The sequence below is a fragment of the Ictidomys tridecemlineatus genome, chromosome 9 (genome assembly GCF_052094955.1).
Source record: "Ictidomys tridecemlineatus isolate mIctTri1 chromosome 9, mIctTri1.hap1, whole genome shotgun sequence".
Lineage (NCBI taxonomy): Eukaryota > Metazoa > Chordata > Mammalia > Rodentia > Sciuridae > Ictidomys > Ictidomys tridecemlineatus.
Genome location: NC_135485.1, coordinates 95,760,831 through 95,775,705, shown reverse-complemented (window position 1 = coordinate 95,775,705; position 14,875 = coordinate 95,760,831). Strand labels below are relative to the sequence as shown.

General features: G+C 39.1%; 1 protein-coding gene across 2 annotated transcripts in view; it reads left to right on the top strand.

The window, feature by feature from the left end:
- Positions 1–239: 239 nt before the first annotated feature.
- Hadh (hydroxyacyl-CoA dehydrogenase) overlaps positions 240–14,875 on the top strand; it is a 47,995-nt gene continuing 33,359 nt past the window's right edge. The window contains exon 1 of one of the 2 annotated variants that reach the window (XM_005340788.5): positions 240–498. In XM_005340788.5, coding sequence (XP_005340845.1) covers positions 367–498 — 132 coding nt within the window. In that variant the 5' untranslated portion in view covers positions 240–366. Of the gene's footprint in view, positions 499–728; positions 750–14,875 lie in introns of those variants that run through there. The other variant, XM_078021827.1, reaches the window with a different exon arrangement.

Below are 14,875 nucleotides of genomic sequence, written 5' to 3'. Positions count from 1 at the left end.
TAAAGGTCAACTCTCCTTTCCTTCCCCGGGCCTGATCTTTGCTTTGGAACCCACGGGTCGCCAGACATTTGATTCGAGGGTTGGCCAAGTATGCTGCCTTGGGTTTGGGAGCCAGGCGGGGCCGAGCGCCCCTGAAAGCGAACCCCAGTAGAGAGTCCAGACGTTCAAATGCGGGCGCCTGACGTCTGGGCCAATGGGCAGAGCAGGCGCGAGTCCACGCCTCCGTTGACGTCACGGCGGCGCCGCGGCGCGCAGGCGGCGGGGCCGCAGGGTGCCCGCCCCCAGAGGTCCGCTCGCCGCCTTGGCCGAGCTGTTCTTGCTTTACCCTTCGTCTTCTTTCGCCGTCGCTGTAGTCGTCCCTGCACCATGGCTTTCGTCACCAGGCAGTTCGTGCGCTCCCTGTCTTCTTCGTCCAGCGCTTCGGCCTCGGCGAAGAAAATTATCGTCAAGCACGTGACGGTCATCGGCGGCGGGCTGATGGGCGCCGGCATAGCCCAGGTGAGCGGCCCCACGGGCAGCCAACCACGCTCGCTCCGCCGCCCACTCCGAGACGAAAGCGCCGGCAGGTGGTGGCCCTTCCGCCGGAGTCGCGGGGAGTTTTCACCCGCCCCTCCGGGTGTAGTTGAACTACGTTACGTCTGGGCCCGTGAAGGAACAGCCAATCTGGGTCTCCCCGAATTCAGTGTTCTCGGCCCGGTCCCCAGTTCCTTCCTATCTGAAATTCCAGCCTTCCGCAAGGCCCCATGAAGGTTCGGTGGAGAGTGTTGGTGAAGGCAGTTTGGAACGGGGCCGTGCGTAAAGTTACAGGGGCACCAAGGTTCAGCATAACTTGTTTGCTCGCTGCGTCGCGCAAACAGAAATTTGCTTTCAGAGACATGCACTGCTATCAGTTTTAACTTTACTTACCAGCTTTTAATAATAATGCAGTCTTTGTCAGCAATATTCTTCCCTACACGGACTCCCCGCTCTTCCCCCTGTTTCCTTCGTCTGCTAGGTTACAAAGAATAACAATAGCCACCACTTTTCTAACACTTTGTAAATTACAGTCTCCTAATCCGAATTCGTGGAGGCCTGGAATTCCTCCTAAGGCTTCTGGAGGCAACTTTTGACCTAGTGCCCTCAGTGCAGAGAAATTTGGGCTCTCTTCCGACGCTAAGGACAGTGGGAGCTGGAGATAAAACCGTGGAAGGGGCTGAAGAAGTAGAGAGGAGACTTCTGTTTTTTGTTTGTTTGTTTGTTTTTGCAGGACCTATGATTCAGGTTCAGAGATGCAGTTGATTATATGGATACAATGCTTTTAGTTTTTAGGGTTTTTTGTTTGGTTTGTTTGTTTTTGTTTTCCACAACCAGTTATGTTCCCACTCATGTCAGAGAATTCTGATTTGCACATCCTAGCTGCTTATCATTAATTTAAGTCCTTTGCCCTTAAATTGTTGGGGAATGGAGGAGCGGTTATTGTCACCTAATTTTTCCTTTGGAGTCTTCCTAAACTGCACTAACTATAGTCACGAAAGAGTTTAATTTTTATTTATTTATTTGTCTTTTTTCCAATTCATACTTCCATGTTACTTAACATTTTTTTTACTATTATTATGTGTCTTTATTTCCCCTTCCTGCAGTTTTTTTGCAATATGTTAATTTGATTGCATTTCCCCCTAAAATCTGTATTTCTGTAGTGTTTTATCTTTCTGATTTTTACTGTCTCCCATTTCTTATGAGATCATGGTTTTGGACATATGTTATTCTTTTCATTGTACAGATACCCTGGCTGCTAGGTTTTGGTGTCCTCATAAACTCCATTATGTGTGGCATGAGAGGAATAAGTCCCTTCAACCTAAAAGTTTTACACATATTATAGAAAAAGTTCAGTGAGGCAGATGCCTGTAATCCCAGTGACTAGGGAAAATGAGGTAGGAAGATCATAAGTTTGAGGCCAACCTCAGCAACTCTCTGGGAACCTGTTTCAAAATGAACAAATATATATATGGGTTGGGGATGTAACTCATTGGTAGAGTGCCCCAGGGTTTAATCCCCAGTTTAGGTGGGGGGCATTTTGTATTTCATGAAGAGACAGAAGCAGCACCTCAAATTATAGGCATAATGTTGGAACTTTCACCTAAAAAAAGAGAAAGGAGAAGTGACTGACATTAAGGAGATACATAGATTTGATAATTTAATCCTTCATTAGCTGGACCAGGAAGTGCCTTTTGAAACTTAAAGGAAGAAAAGAACGCTATTTACCTACTAGGTTGGAAAAATAATAAAACTGTTATTCCAAACGGTAATAAAAACCAAAAGCCTAAATAGTGGACCATCATAAGAAATAGTAGTTCCATCCTTAATGTAACAGTTTAAGAGACCCTAGTTATTTTAGATGACGACTCTAGTCCTATGAGGTGTCAGGAGAAGAAATCACCAGAAGAGAGTCTCCTGGAGTTCAGAGGGAGAAGGGGCAGGGGAGCTCAACTCAGGACAAATAGAACCCTTGGCATACATGAAAGAAAAAAATTCCAGTAGGAGTCAGTAGAGGCACAGAGATCTATTTAAGAAAGCAAACAGTACACTGTTCAAGGGAGAATGCAGACCATCTTGAGAGTGAGAGACAGTGGTTTAGGGTTTCTGGCTCTTGTTTTAAATGAAGGATGTAAGGTATGATAAGAAAAGGTATGTAAGGTTGCCATCATTCTCATTATTGTAAGACAATTTATGGTGGTCTGATCATTCTCAGGATCCTTAGCTGACTTGGTCTCTGTTATTTGAGCAATAGGTAATACTAGGAAGTTCCCTAAATTATAGGTTCCTCAAAATATTTGTATTTCTCTTTGTTTAATCTATTAAAGCGTTAATCCATTATTTAACAGTGCTTAAAGTGATTATGAGGGAATGAATTTATAGTCAACTTTAAGATTTACAGATTTCCCCTAAAATTTTGGAGTGACAGCCCTGGCAAAGAGACTGGCTTGCTATGTGGAAACTCAAATTAAAATTATATTTTCTTGTCTTTCCTTTATGTCTTCTTTCTACCCATTTTAATTTCTTCTATTCTACTTCAGAGGGAAAAGGTGCTTTCCTGTGAAACAAATCTGTACAATATTTTTAGTGGGTTAGATGATTTCGTTTTGCATTCTTCCCTGTAGCAAGCAGTCTAGGCAATAGTACCTCATTCTTTTTGCTTCTGGATCAACAGCTTTGGCAGAGTAAAAATCTGTTTTGCCTATGAGTTCCACTGACATTACTTGATATGTTTTGTATATAGATGGATGTCAGTATAGGCAGTTGGATGGTCTGCAGGCCGGCTGTATTCCACACTGGTTGTGGTAACATTGGAAAGTTAATTTACCTCTGTACCTCAGTTTCCTTGTCTCTAAAGTAGTACTGGCCTGGAGGAATATGGAGAGGAATAAATTAATTAGCACGTTTCAAACAATTAGGTCAGTGTCTGGCAGATGATAAGAGCTCATTGTTAACTGCCTCTGTGATTTTTATGTTCAGTGCAGTTATCTATCCTGTTGCATGTTTTGCCTTGTGTCCCTTTCATTCCTAATCTTTACTACTGAGGTAGACACCTAATATTAAGATGGAAAATATTGGTCATAATTCCATTACATATTGTAACTCTCACCTGATACTGCAGTTTGTTTAGGGAATCTCTGAAACGAGATAAAGCACCTTTCATCTACCACCTTAGTAAAGTGAGAAAAGTGCAAACCCCAAACCTATTGTCTTGATTGTAGTGCTAATCACATTTCAGTTCATTCTCCTGAATTCTTGCTGAAGTAGTTTTAATTTTAATCAAGTGGCAGGTCTGTTTACAATTTTAATTTTTTTAATTTATCATTTTAATGTGTTCTAGTTTTTGCTGAGCAAGATGAAAAAATTCTGAACAGATTTTGTAGGCACCTGATGTATTTCACAAGCAATTAAACAATTTTAGACAAGTGAGGTCTGTGCTTAATTGCATTTGACCAGAACATAGGCCATTAGTACAGATGTATTTTTAGAGTATCTACTTGGCTTGTCATTTTTTTTTTTGTTTGTTTGCTTTAAATTAAAAGAAAAAAAATCCCTTAGACTGCAAGTTAATGTTTAAATAAGTTAACTTGTTTTATGTGTGTTGGTTGTTATAGGCTTCTGACTTGGTCTTGATTGCCAATTTATCTTTAGCTGGATATTTAGGCCAACAGAGAAATTTGTGCATTAAATAAACCTTGAGTGAGGACAGGTAAAGTCTTTTGCTGGTTTCCCTCTTTCCTTTTTTTTTTTTTTTTTGGTGGGGCTGGGGGAGTTATCAGGTATTGAAGCAGGGTTCCCCAGCTCTTTTTATTTTGAGGCAGGGTCTTGATAAATTGCTTAGGGCCTCGTTAAATCACTAAGGCAGGCTCTGAACCTGTGATCTTCCTGCCTCAGCCTTTGAGTGACTGCATTACAGGCATGCTGGGATTATAGGCGTGCATCATCATGCCCAGCTTTGATTTTTGCTTTATAAGGGGGGAAGGAGCCCAGAAGAAAGAAAGGGAAGAAGCTGTGCATTTCTCCAGTTCATGGAATGAATCCTTTCTAAATTTTACTTAGTCCATTGCCTTTTTTCATACAAGGAGTCCAGATAGCTCATACATTTCTGTTAAATTATTGGTGAGAAGCCAGTGGGCTCCCTGGGACATTTCAGAGACTTTCTGTAAACCGTGTGTGTGTGTGTGTGTGTGTGTGTGTGTGTGTGTGTGTGTGTGTAGAGAGAGAGAGAGAGAGAGAGAGAGAGAGAATGAATGAATGAATGAATATGAGTGTTATGAGTGTTTTATGCTAGAGATTGAACCCAGGGCCTAGTCTATCCTAGGCAAGAACAACTGAGCTACTGAGCTATATCTCCAGCCCATTCTTTTTAGGATATTACACTTCTTTGGGGAAGTGAGAAAGTTTGCACTTAAAGGAGATTAGGGGTGAGTTGTCTCACCCCAAAAGTGTGTGTATATGTGTTTGTGTGTTTATTTTCCCCTTTAAGAAGCCAAAGTTGCACATTTCTTTTGGGGAGAACTCCTTAAGCTATTGAAACAAAGTGGGGGCAGGGGGAGCATTCTAAGCTACAGGTGAATATTCCCCTAACCTTTGTGTTCCTTTGTGATGCTCCAAAAGGACTCAGACTCAAAAACTTCTCCCCAGCCACTGAATTTATTCACCCTGTTCCCCCTGCTCCCAGCTCTGAACTTTCTGATTCTGAATGCAGGAATAATCAGTTATTTTGTACTTTTTAGCTTTATTCATTTCTATTGGGACAGTGAGTATAGGGCTCTGTTGAAGTTTGCTTGAAAAACAGTGCAGAGACCTAGAAGTTTCAGGATCATAGATGTTGGTAGTTACCTGACTGTAAGATCTCATTTGGACTATTCATTATGAAAGGAATATTTTTATTTGCAGGTGTTAACTTCCTGCTCAAGAGTATGGCATATATCTGTTTGTCATAAAATCTTCCCTCATTTCTTGTTACTTAATTCTTTATAGGGCTGTTCTCTGATCATCATTGATGTACTGCTCTACCTATGTATTGCACATCAGTCATTGAACTCAGGGTGGGTGTGGAGATACTGTTGTTCCCAGAGGGTGAGATGAGGTAGGACTGACAGGCAAAAATAAACAAACAAAAACCAAATAAATAAATAAATAAAAATAAAATGCTGTTGTTGAATGTATTTGGACATTTTGTAGAATAAGAAATGGCATTTCAGTCACGTTTTGATTTTTCTCTGCTATCTCCTAGATCTGCTTGTTTGAGTTTCAGGTTTCCTCCCCTTCCCCTCCTCTTCTCCCCTTATCTGCCTTAAATATACACACTTCCTTGCCTAGCTCTACTGAGAACACAGGAAGATTATGCTGCTGCTGTCTATACTGTCTCTCCAGTTATGCTAGAGATGCAGTAATTGTTTCTTAGATGTGGTGTTCTAAGCTTGAAAGTACAGGCCTTGAAATCCGTGCCAGAGTTTAGATCCCTGCCCTCCTTTCCTGGCTGTAAGAACATTGGGCAACTCACTTACTCCTTCTTTCCGTAGCTAGAAATAACAGTACTTGCCTCATGTTGTGAGAATTAAATGTTAAAATACACTAATAAGAATTTATACAGGCACAATTCTTATTAGTGTATTCAGCAATAATTGGTCAGTACATGTTCACTACTTTATGATTTGGCATATCTAAACTGGTGGCCTATTTAAAGTCTCTTATCTGTCTTTGAAGCTATTTGATACAGAAATATGGGGAGTTCAAACAATTCTGGAAATTTTAAATTTTACCTAAGTGTTTTCTTGAGAAAGATAATCTTAATGCCCCATTGACTTGCTTTGGGGATATTGCCATGCATTCATACTCACAAAGCATTTAGAACAGAGCCTGACACTTAAAATATCCAAGAAATATAATGTTTTATTCTTTGCATAGCCTTTTGATATCTATTATTTCATGTGACCATTCTAATAATTACCCCCACAGAGATGATACTTGAGGTCAAGGGTGAGAGGCAGAGCTGGGGCCAGAACTGGGTTCCTTACACTCCTATTCTGTGGATTGGAAATCCCTGAGACTGAGAAAACCATAGTTGTGTCTGATCTCTGGCCCATGCTGTCTTATGGGGAGAAGAATGGCCAAAGGATCCTCTTGGTATCCTGAATCCACAGTTATCAGCTTGTCTTCTCAACTCTAGACTAAAAATTAGAGTCACCTGCAGGTCATCTGCCTCTGGATGCTGTACTGCCATTGACTTTCTGCCATTATGGACTCTTTACCTACCAAAAATTAAATCATCATGTTCCCTTTTCTTCCCCCTAAAGTTTTTCCCACAGGGTATCCTTTGGTTATTGCTATTACTGTTCTAGCCTCATGTACTCTGCAACTGAGGTCATGAAGTGTTTTCTTTATCCTGGAAAAGGCTCTGTAACTTTGCTATCTCCTCTGTGATTCCTAGACCAGGCATATTACTTGAGTTGTTGTGGGAGTGTCTGTGTTAGTCTTTTCAGCAAACACTAAAGAAAAAACCTTATTATAACACATTATCCTATTAATCTTGGTGGAGAACAGTTTAGATTATAACTCTTTTCTGCCCAAAGTGTCTGTCATGCAGCATCTTTGAGGGATTCATAAATGTGATTAAGACTTAATTGTTATGATTAACATGTTCAGTTAACCCTCCTCTTTTTCAGAATTTGTGGGAGGTCTCTGTATTACCCCTATTACCTAATACTTCCTCTGTATTAACCAAACCTAGATACTTAGTAATTTTTTTTTTAAGGTATAGATGGACACAACACAGTGCCTTTATTTTTATGTGGTGCTGAGGATCAAACCTGGGTCCCGCCTGTGCTAGGCGAGCGCTCTACCACTGAGCCACAATCCCAGCCCCTTAGTAAATTTTTTTATATTTAGCAGACTTATAGTCCAAATTGGGGGGCACATTTTCTTAGCTTTTTAGAAATACGCTTGGGAGGACAGCCAAGGCATTTAACTGTTTTAATAACAAACCAGCTGGCTGTGGTGGCAGTGTGGTTGAAAGCCTCAACAGAGAACCCTTGCTTGATTTGTTGAACTTAGTGAAGACTACTTTGTGCTGATAGCAGAGTCCAAGGTCTTACTCAAGCAGAGATAATCATAAACCCAGAATCGCCAGTTCACGGAGTTGCACCTGATTTATGACCCATTTTCTTCTCTGGAGCAAATCAAAAAGACTGAGAAAGGCAGACCTTCCTGTGAAGGCACAGCAGCCCTGGCACAGTCAGCTTTGGAGCATTGACTCTGTCCTTATTCAGAGTTCAGGTGTGGTGGATAATTTGTACCACTTGGGATATTTTGAAGACCATGCCATAGCCCTCCTTTCTGGTGTGGAGCTGTGTTGTTGGTGGGAGAGGGGAGGGAAACCAGTAAGTCACCGGACCAGTTGGTGACTGGTTTTTACATATTCATCAGTTAAGCTATGCTTCAGAGAAACTGCTTCAAATCTGGTGATACATTTGCAAAAAAATAAATATAATATTGGCATGCTTACTGATCCTGTGGCCAGAGTACTTTGGGGACTTTGACAAGCATTCTGTTCTCTTGGCTTATTTTTAGAACTCTGAAGCACCCTTGTCTAAAAATATTTCCTCTCTGGCTGAGCCTGCCTTCCACTAGGCCTAGAAAAGTCATGGAGCTGAGGACATAGGCTTCAAATAATTTTTTTCCATTGCAGACTACTTGTCTTCAAGGTCTTGGAGTGTGTAAGTCACTGTAATACAAGACAAGAATTCTCAGTGGGCTGATTTAAATTATTGTCACTGAAGTTCAAGTGCCAGGAGGAGTCTTCTTCATTTATTGTAAAAATTACAATAAATTATAGATGTTTGAAGGAGGAGAAGAAAGGTTATTTTTCTTTTGTGGTCTCCTTTTCCATTACCAGATATCTCCTTGCCAAAAAGTTAACAGTAACTTAAGTGATATCATTACATAATTCAAGAAACATGAGTTCTGTTGATTTCCTTGCATCCAAGATACATGAAATGCTTTTCTAAATAAGAGCTCTTACTAATACAAGTATCCTCACATTATCAGAAAGGTCCTCAGTTACATCAATAGAAAGAGCCATCAGATCTTTGGTGTCTGTCTGTATCTGGGTGATTAATTGTTCTGTGATAGTTTCTGTTTTCTTCACTGAAAAGAAGATATTATGTTAGATTAGGTCAGTGGGTTTTTTGTTATTTTTCTTTATCTGATTTTTCTTAATTATGGTAATTTATCATTTTAACCATTTTCAAATGTATGATTCAGTGGCATTTGAGTACATTCACAATATCATGGAACCATCATCAACATCTGCCTCTAGAACTCTTAATCTTGCAAAATGGAAACTTAGTACTCATTAAATAGTTTTTTTTGCCATTTTTTCTTCCATCTCTGACAACTGTTGTTCTACTTTTTGTCTCTGAATTCAACTATTTTAAGTACTTCAAATAAGTGGAATTTCGTTGTATTTGTCTATTTGCAACTGGCTTATTTCAGATAGCATCATATCTTCAAGGTTCATGTGCTAGATTGCTCTTTTTAAGTGGAATAACATCCTACTGAATGTGTATCACACTTTGTTTATTCATTCATTCATCAGTGGACACTTGAATTACTTCCACCATTTTTCCCCCCCTGTGACTAGTACTGCTTGAACATAGGTGTACAAATATCTGTTTCAGTCCCTGCTTTCAGTTCTTTGGGGTATATAACCAGAAGTGGAATTGCTGGATCATATGGTAATTCTGTTTTTAATCTTTTGAGGATTTTCCATTCTGTTTTTCATAGTGGCTGCACCATTTTCCATTTCATCATCAATGCACAGTGGTTTTTATTTCTCCATACCTTGCCCAAACTTTTGTTTTTTGTAATAGTCATTCTAATGGATGTGAGTAATTCATAGATTTTTGTACTATGCTCTCTGATGGACCTCAGGGGTCCCATGAATATTCTTAGTGTTACCCAAACTGCTCTTCTATGACTTATTTTACATTATTGGTCTTTCGTATTCTTTCCTATGGAGGATTTCACGGCTAAGAGAATTTAAAAGATACCACTAGTTGATTTTGGCTACCACATCAGCTGATTTGCTCTACAAATTGCAGGTCTTGATTATCTTTAATAACCCTGAACAATAAATGCATTTGCTGATCTCTGACCTTAAGGTAGTGAAAGCTAAGGGTCTTAATTCCCCATGTGGTAAGAGGAAGCTGTGTTGGAGGGAGTGAATCTGAGTTTCTGTGGCCATATCTGACCTGGCTCACATGGGCCCCTCTGCAACCTAGGGCCTTGCCTACAGCCCCTTTGATAAAAAGAACAAGATGCGTTAACATGCTGGAGTGAATTAAACACAAATTCATTTTTAAATCACAGGGGTAGGTACAATGTATAAAGAATGTTAATTACTCTTTAGGCAACATGTGTCTTCCAGTTCCCCTTTTGCCTAGCATTCCAGACACCAATTCCAGAAATCTAATCTGCTCACCAAAATAACGGAGACTTTTATAACTTTTTTTATACTTTATAATTGGCTGAAGTCTGCCATTAGCTCCTTTTTTTCTTATTTTCAAACAAAAGTGATTTCTCATTATTTTAATTTTGCATAATTTTAAAATAACTTACATTTATATAAAGTTTGTTTTCATAAAGTTTTCCTAGTTAACAAAACCAGTCATGATTTCTTGAGAATTTATTTCTAAAACAATTTGCATATTGAGGCTTTTAAAAAATAGACAAGGCTGGGCTTGGTGGTACAGGTTTGTAATTCCAGTAACTCGGGAGGCTGAAACAGGAACATTATGTGTTACAGGCCAGCTTGTGCAATTTAAGAGAACTTGATAAGGGCTGGAGATGTAGCTTCATTGCAGAGTGCTTGCCTAATGTGTGAGGGTCTGGGTTCAATTCTTTGTACTACCAAAAAATAGTGGAAGGGTTGTCCATCATTCATGTGTTCATAAGAAGTATGAAAGGTAAGATGTAATTGCTACTCTTGAGGAGCCTACTGTGTAGAGGAAGAAATACAGGTATGAATAACTAATTGTAATAAAGACTGCCTGCCTGTCATGTCTGGGATGTGACTTGCTATAGATGAAAATTTTAATAGTTTGGATACATTACCTTAAGGTAAACATGTGCATGTGCAGATACACACAGTACAGTGGATCAAACCCAGGGCCTTGCTTATGCTGAACATGTGTTCTACCACTGAACTATATCCCCAGTCTGAGGAAAGTCTTTTTAAATACAAAAGATGTGATGTGACATATAGAATATAATTCTTATGGTAAGGAAAAATGGACATTAAAAAAGTATGAATATATATGTATATATATTGTTTATATGTATGTTTATGAAATTTATATTTACTGGAAATTCAAGTTGGGTTTCAGATAGGGATAAGACAGAACAACCCTGAAATGGCATTTATAGTGACAGCAACTTTAGAATCTGAACTAGTAGATGATGTAACAGCCCTTTTGAAAAGGTTCTGCATTGTTATCTTGAGTTCACAATCAAAAGTTTGTGTTGATCAGTTTTTGCATTTCTGATTTATCATTCTTCCATCACATCTGGAATTTCTCTTACATTCTGATTGATTAATGACCAAACTTGAGAAATTTTTACATAAAAGAACCTATGGCCTTTTTATCTTTCATTTTCTGATCCTGTGGTTTGGGCTACTATTATATTATTGAGCAGCCATTAGTAGCTGGTGAGTCATATTAGCTTAAACTTCTGTTACTTTTATTTTTTTTGTCACCCCACACACTATTTTGAGTCCTATACAAAAGATTTGTTATATCTATAAATCAGTAGAGGCACAAAGAAATGTCTGCTAGGGGTAGGAAGAAATTTCGTTAAAGGACAAATAACCTCTGTATTAGATTTTGAAAGATATAGGGGAGGCAGCAATGAGGGAGAACATGCCTGGCAGAGAAAACCACAGAGGTGAGGGCATGGATCTATAAATTGGCACAGAAGAGGAAGAAGTGTGGTGTGTCTGGTTTGTATCTGGAGCTCAGTTTATCATGCTCCAAATTATTTTTTATTTTACAGTTATTGGGTACCTGTCATGTGCAAGGCATGTGATAAATCCTAGGTGGGTGCAAAGACTTAAGTCAGTTTGTGCTAGTAAAAGATTTTAGGTCTAACAGGAGAAATTACACACAAATCTAAGTGACAGTCACTTTGGTGTAAAATCACATAATAGAAACCATAAAAAAATCTTGCTCTAAGGTTTCAAAACAGAAAAAGAGGACATTCATTTGGTCAAAGGCTTCATGAAGAGAATAGCATTTGAAATAGGCTTTGAATATTCAGTAGAACTCTTTTGGACCGTAATTAAAAACTAAGATATCATCCAGCACGTTATGATTTGCAGAATAACGGTACCATTCATAAAGGTCAGGGAGAATTGGCTTTAGGGTCAAGATGATGACTCTAACTTAGAATAGAACATGTTTCAGGCATAGTTTCAAAAACAAAGGATATAGAACCAGAAGAAAAGAATATTGAAAGCAGAACTTTAAAGGATACCTTTGTTTAGAAGCCAAGAAAATTTTAAAAAGTCAGTTTTCATATGCCCAAAAGGAGCAACTTGTAAGAAATCATAGACTTTCAAAGTGGAAATCCAAATTTGCAGTGTGCAGAACCATGCAAAAATAAAAGATGAATCCAAAGAATAAGGCATTGACTTAACCTGTTAAAAGGCCTTATCTTTGTTTTCTATTGCTATAATAATACCTGAGATTAGATAATTTATAAAGAAAAGAGGTTTATTCAGCTTAGAATTACAAAGGTTGGAATGTCCAAGATCAGGCAGCCACATTTGGTAAGAGCCATGCTGTTTCTATTCATGGTAGAAAGCAGAAGGGTAAGTGGGCTCATGAAGAAGAGAAGCAGGAGAACACTAAAGAAGCCAAATTTGCTTTATAACAACCTGCTCTTATGATGCCTAACCCTCTCCTGTAAGAATAAACCCATTCCTATGAGAAAGGTCTTAATCTGTTGTCATGACGACACTCTGCCCTTGTAATCCAGACATCTCTCACCAGTCCACACCTCTCAGTATCAGTATGCAATGACCAAGGCTCAAACATGAGTTTTCATGGGGACAGATCCTATTCAAACTATAGCTAACAGTCATTGGTACATTATCTGTAATTTCAGGAAACAGTGGTGCTTTGGTTTGAATGTATTTCCTCCAGAAATGAATGTTAAAATGAATCCCCAATGCAACAGTATTACGAGGTGAGGGCTTTAGGAGGTGATACAGCTGTTGGATCTGCCTTCATGAATGGATTAGAGTCTTATAAAATGGCTTTAGGGGACAAGTTTGCTCCTTCTGTCCTTCCATGTGAAGACATAGTGGTGTTCCCTGCAGAGGATTCATCAACAAAGCCCTGTCTTGGAAGCAGTGTAGCTCTCTCTAGATAGCACACCTGCTGGCACTTTGATCTTGGATTTCCAGCCTCCAAAAATGTTAAAAAATCAAATCCTATTATATATAAAGTACATAGTCTATGGTATTTTGTTCTAGCAGCACAAAAAGACTTGAGACAGAAGCCATATAATTAGAGTTAAGGAATGGAAAGTGGAAGCACCAAATGTGCTGAGTAGAATAGTAGCTGACAAACTTTGTGCACCTTCCATGTGCCCAGATTCAGTTGAAGCATTTTAAATGCTTTAATTTTTTCTTCTCCCCCTCTCCCTCCTATTTCTCCTCTTCCTTCCCCTTCTCCTTTTTCATTGAACCAAGGGCCATTCACATGCTTAGCACATGCTCTGCCACTGAGCTCTGTATCCCTAACCCTAGTATATTAATTTCTTAATCCTCATATTAGTCCTGTGGAATGGGTATCCTAAGATTACAGAGAGAGTGCTTAACTTGCCCAAAGCCACATAGTAAGTGGCTAAGCCATTGTCTTAGCCTGTTTTGTGCTGCTGTGACAGAACACCTGAGAGTAGGTAATTGGTAAAGAATACAAACTTATTTTCTTACAGTTCTGGAGGCTGGAAGTCCAAGAACAAGGACTTGGCATTGGGTGTCTGATGAGGGTCTTCTTGCTGGATCCTCCAGAAAGGAGAAATGCTGTGGTCTCATGTGGCATATGAGAAGAGCAAGCCAGACATACTCCCTCTGATGTGCTCTTTTATAAGGGCACCTAATCCCACTCATGAGGGAGGAGCCCTTGTGGCCTATTCATCTCTTAAAGGCTTCACTTTTTAATACTACCACATTGGCAGTACCTGACTTTGTATGGGACATATTCAAAGCATGGCATTGAGGGTTTTGCTTTTTTTTTTTTTTTAATATTTTTAGTTGTGGATAGACACAATACCTTTATTTTATCTATTTTTATGTAGTGCTGAGGATCAAGCACATGTGCCTCATATGTGCTAGACATGCACTCCACCCCTGAGCTACACCCCCAGCCCCATAGTGAGAATATGAATTTAGGAATATGAATGTGAATCTAGCTCTAGTCTAGAACTTGGCCCTCAGCATACCAACTGTGCTACTTAGTAATGGAAGGACTTTGGTGGTGAAGCCAAAGCCACTTTAGATAGTTGAAGTTGCCTCATCCACTTTTTTCTTTCTTTTTAAACAGAGTGATTTCCCAGCCTGTTTGTAAAATTAAAGACACAGGTGGGAATACCTGAAAATGAAAACTGAAAGGAGAACAAGTCTTGAGATCAGAGGTGTAAGATCAAAAATAAAACAAAATACAGTTGACTCATGAACAATGCAGGGATTAGGGACCCTGATCACTGCACAATTGGAAATTCATGTATAGTTTTTGACTTCCCAGAAACTTGACTACTATGAGCCTGCTGTAGGCTGGAAGCCTTACCTATAACATAAAAGGCCTATTGATACAGATTTTGTTTGTTGTTTGTATTATATACAGTGAGAACTATGCAGGAACCACAGAGATCACTTTTTACTATGATAATATGGCTTTTTGAAGAGACACACTGCTCACCCAGAGACTTAACAGCAGCACTTGAGCCCACGGCAGTCATACCTGGACACTGTGAAATGATCACAGCAGTGCAGAGAGTACTACAGTTAATTGTATGCAGCTATGATTTAATATTGCATCTTTGTTTACATTTCTCTCCACTGCAAATGATACTATGTGTTTGTAGGTATAGATTTTGATATATTTTAACTTTTTATAAAAGATTTGTTTATATTTTATGGTAGTAGGTGATAAAATAGACAATTATATATTTTATGCATTATTGGCATAACTAACTTTTTGGGTTTCTTTTTTTTTTTTTTAAATATTTCTAGGAAGGTTTGTCTGCCACCTTTTCCAAATGGTTACAAATCTCCAAAGAAATCTTATAAGTA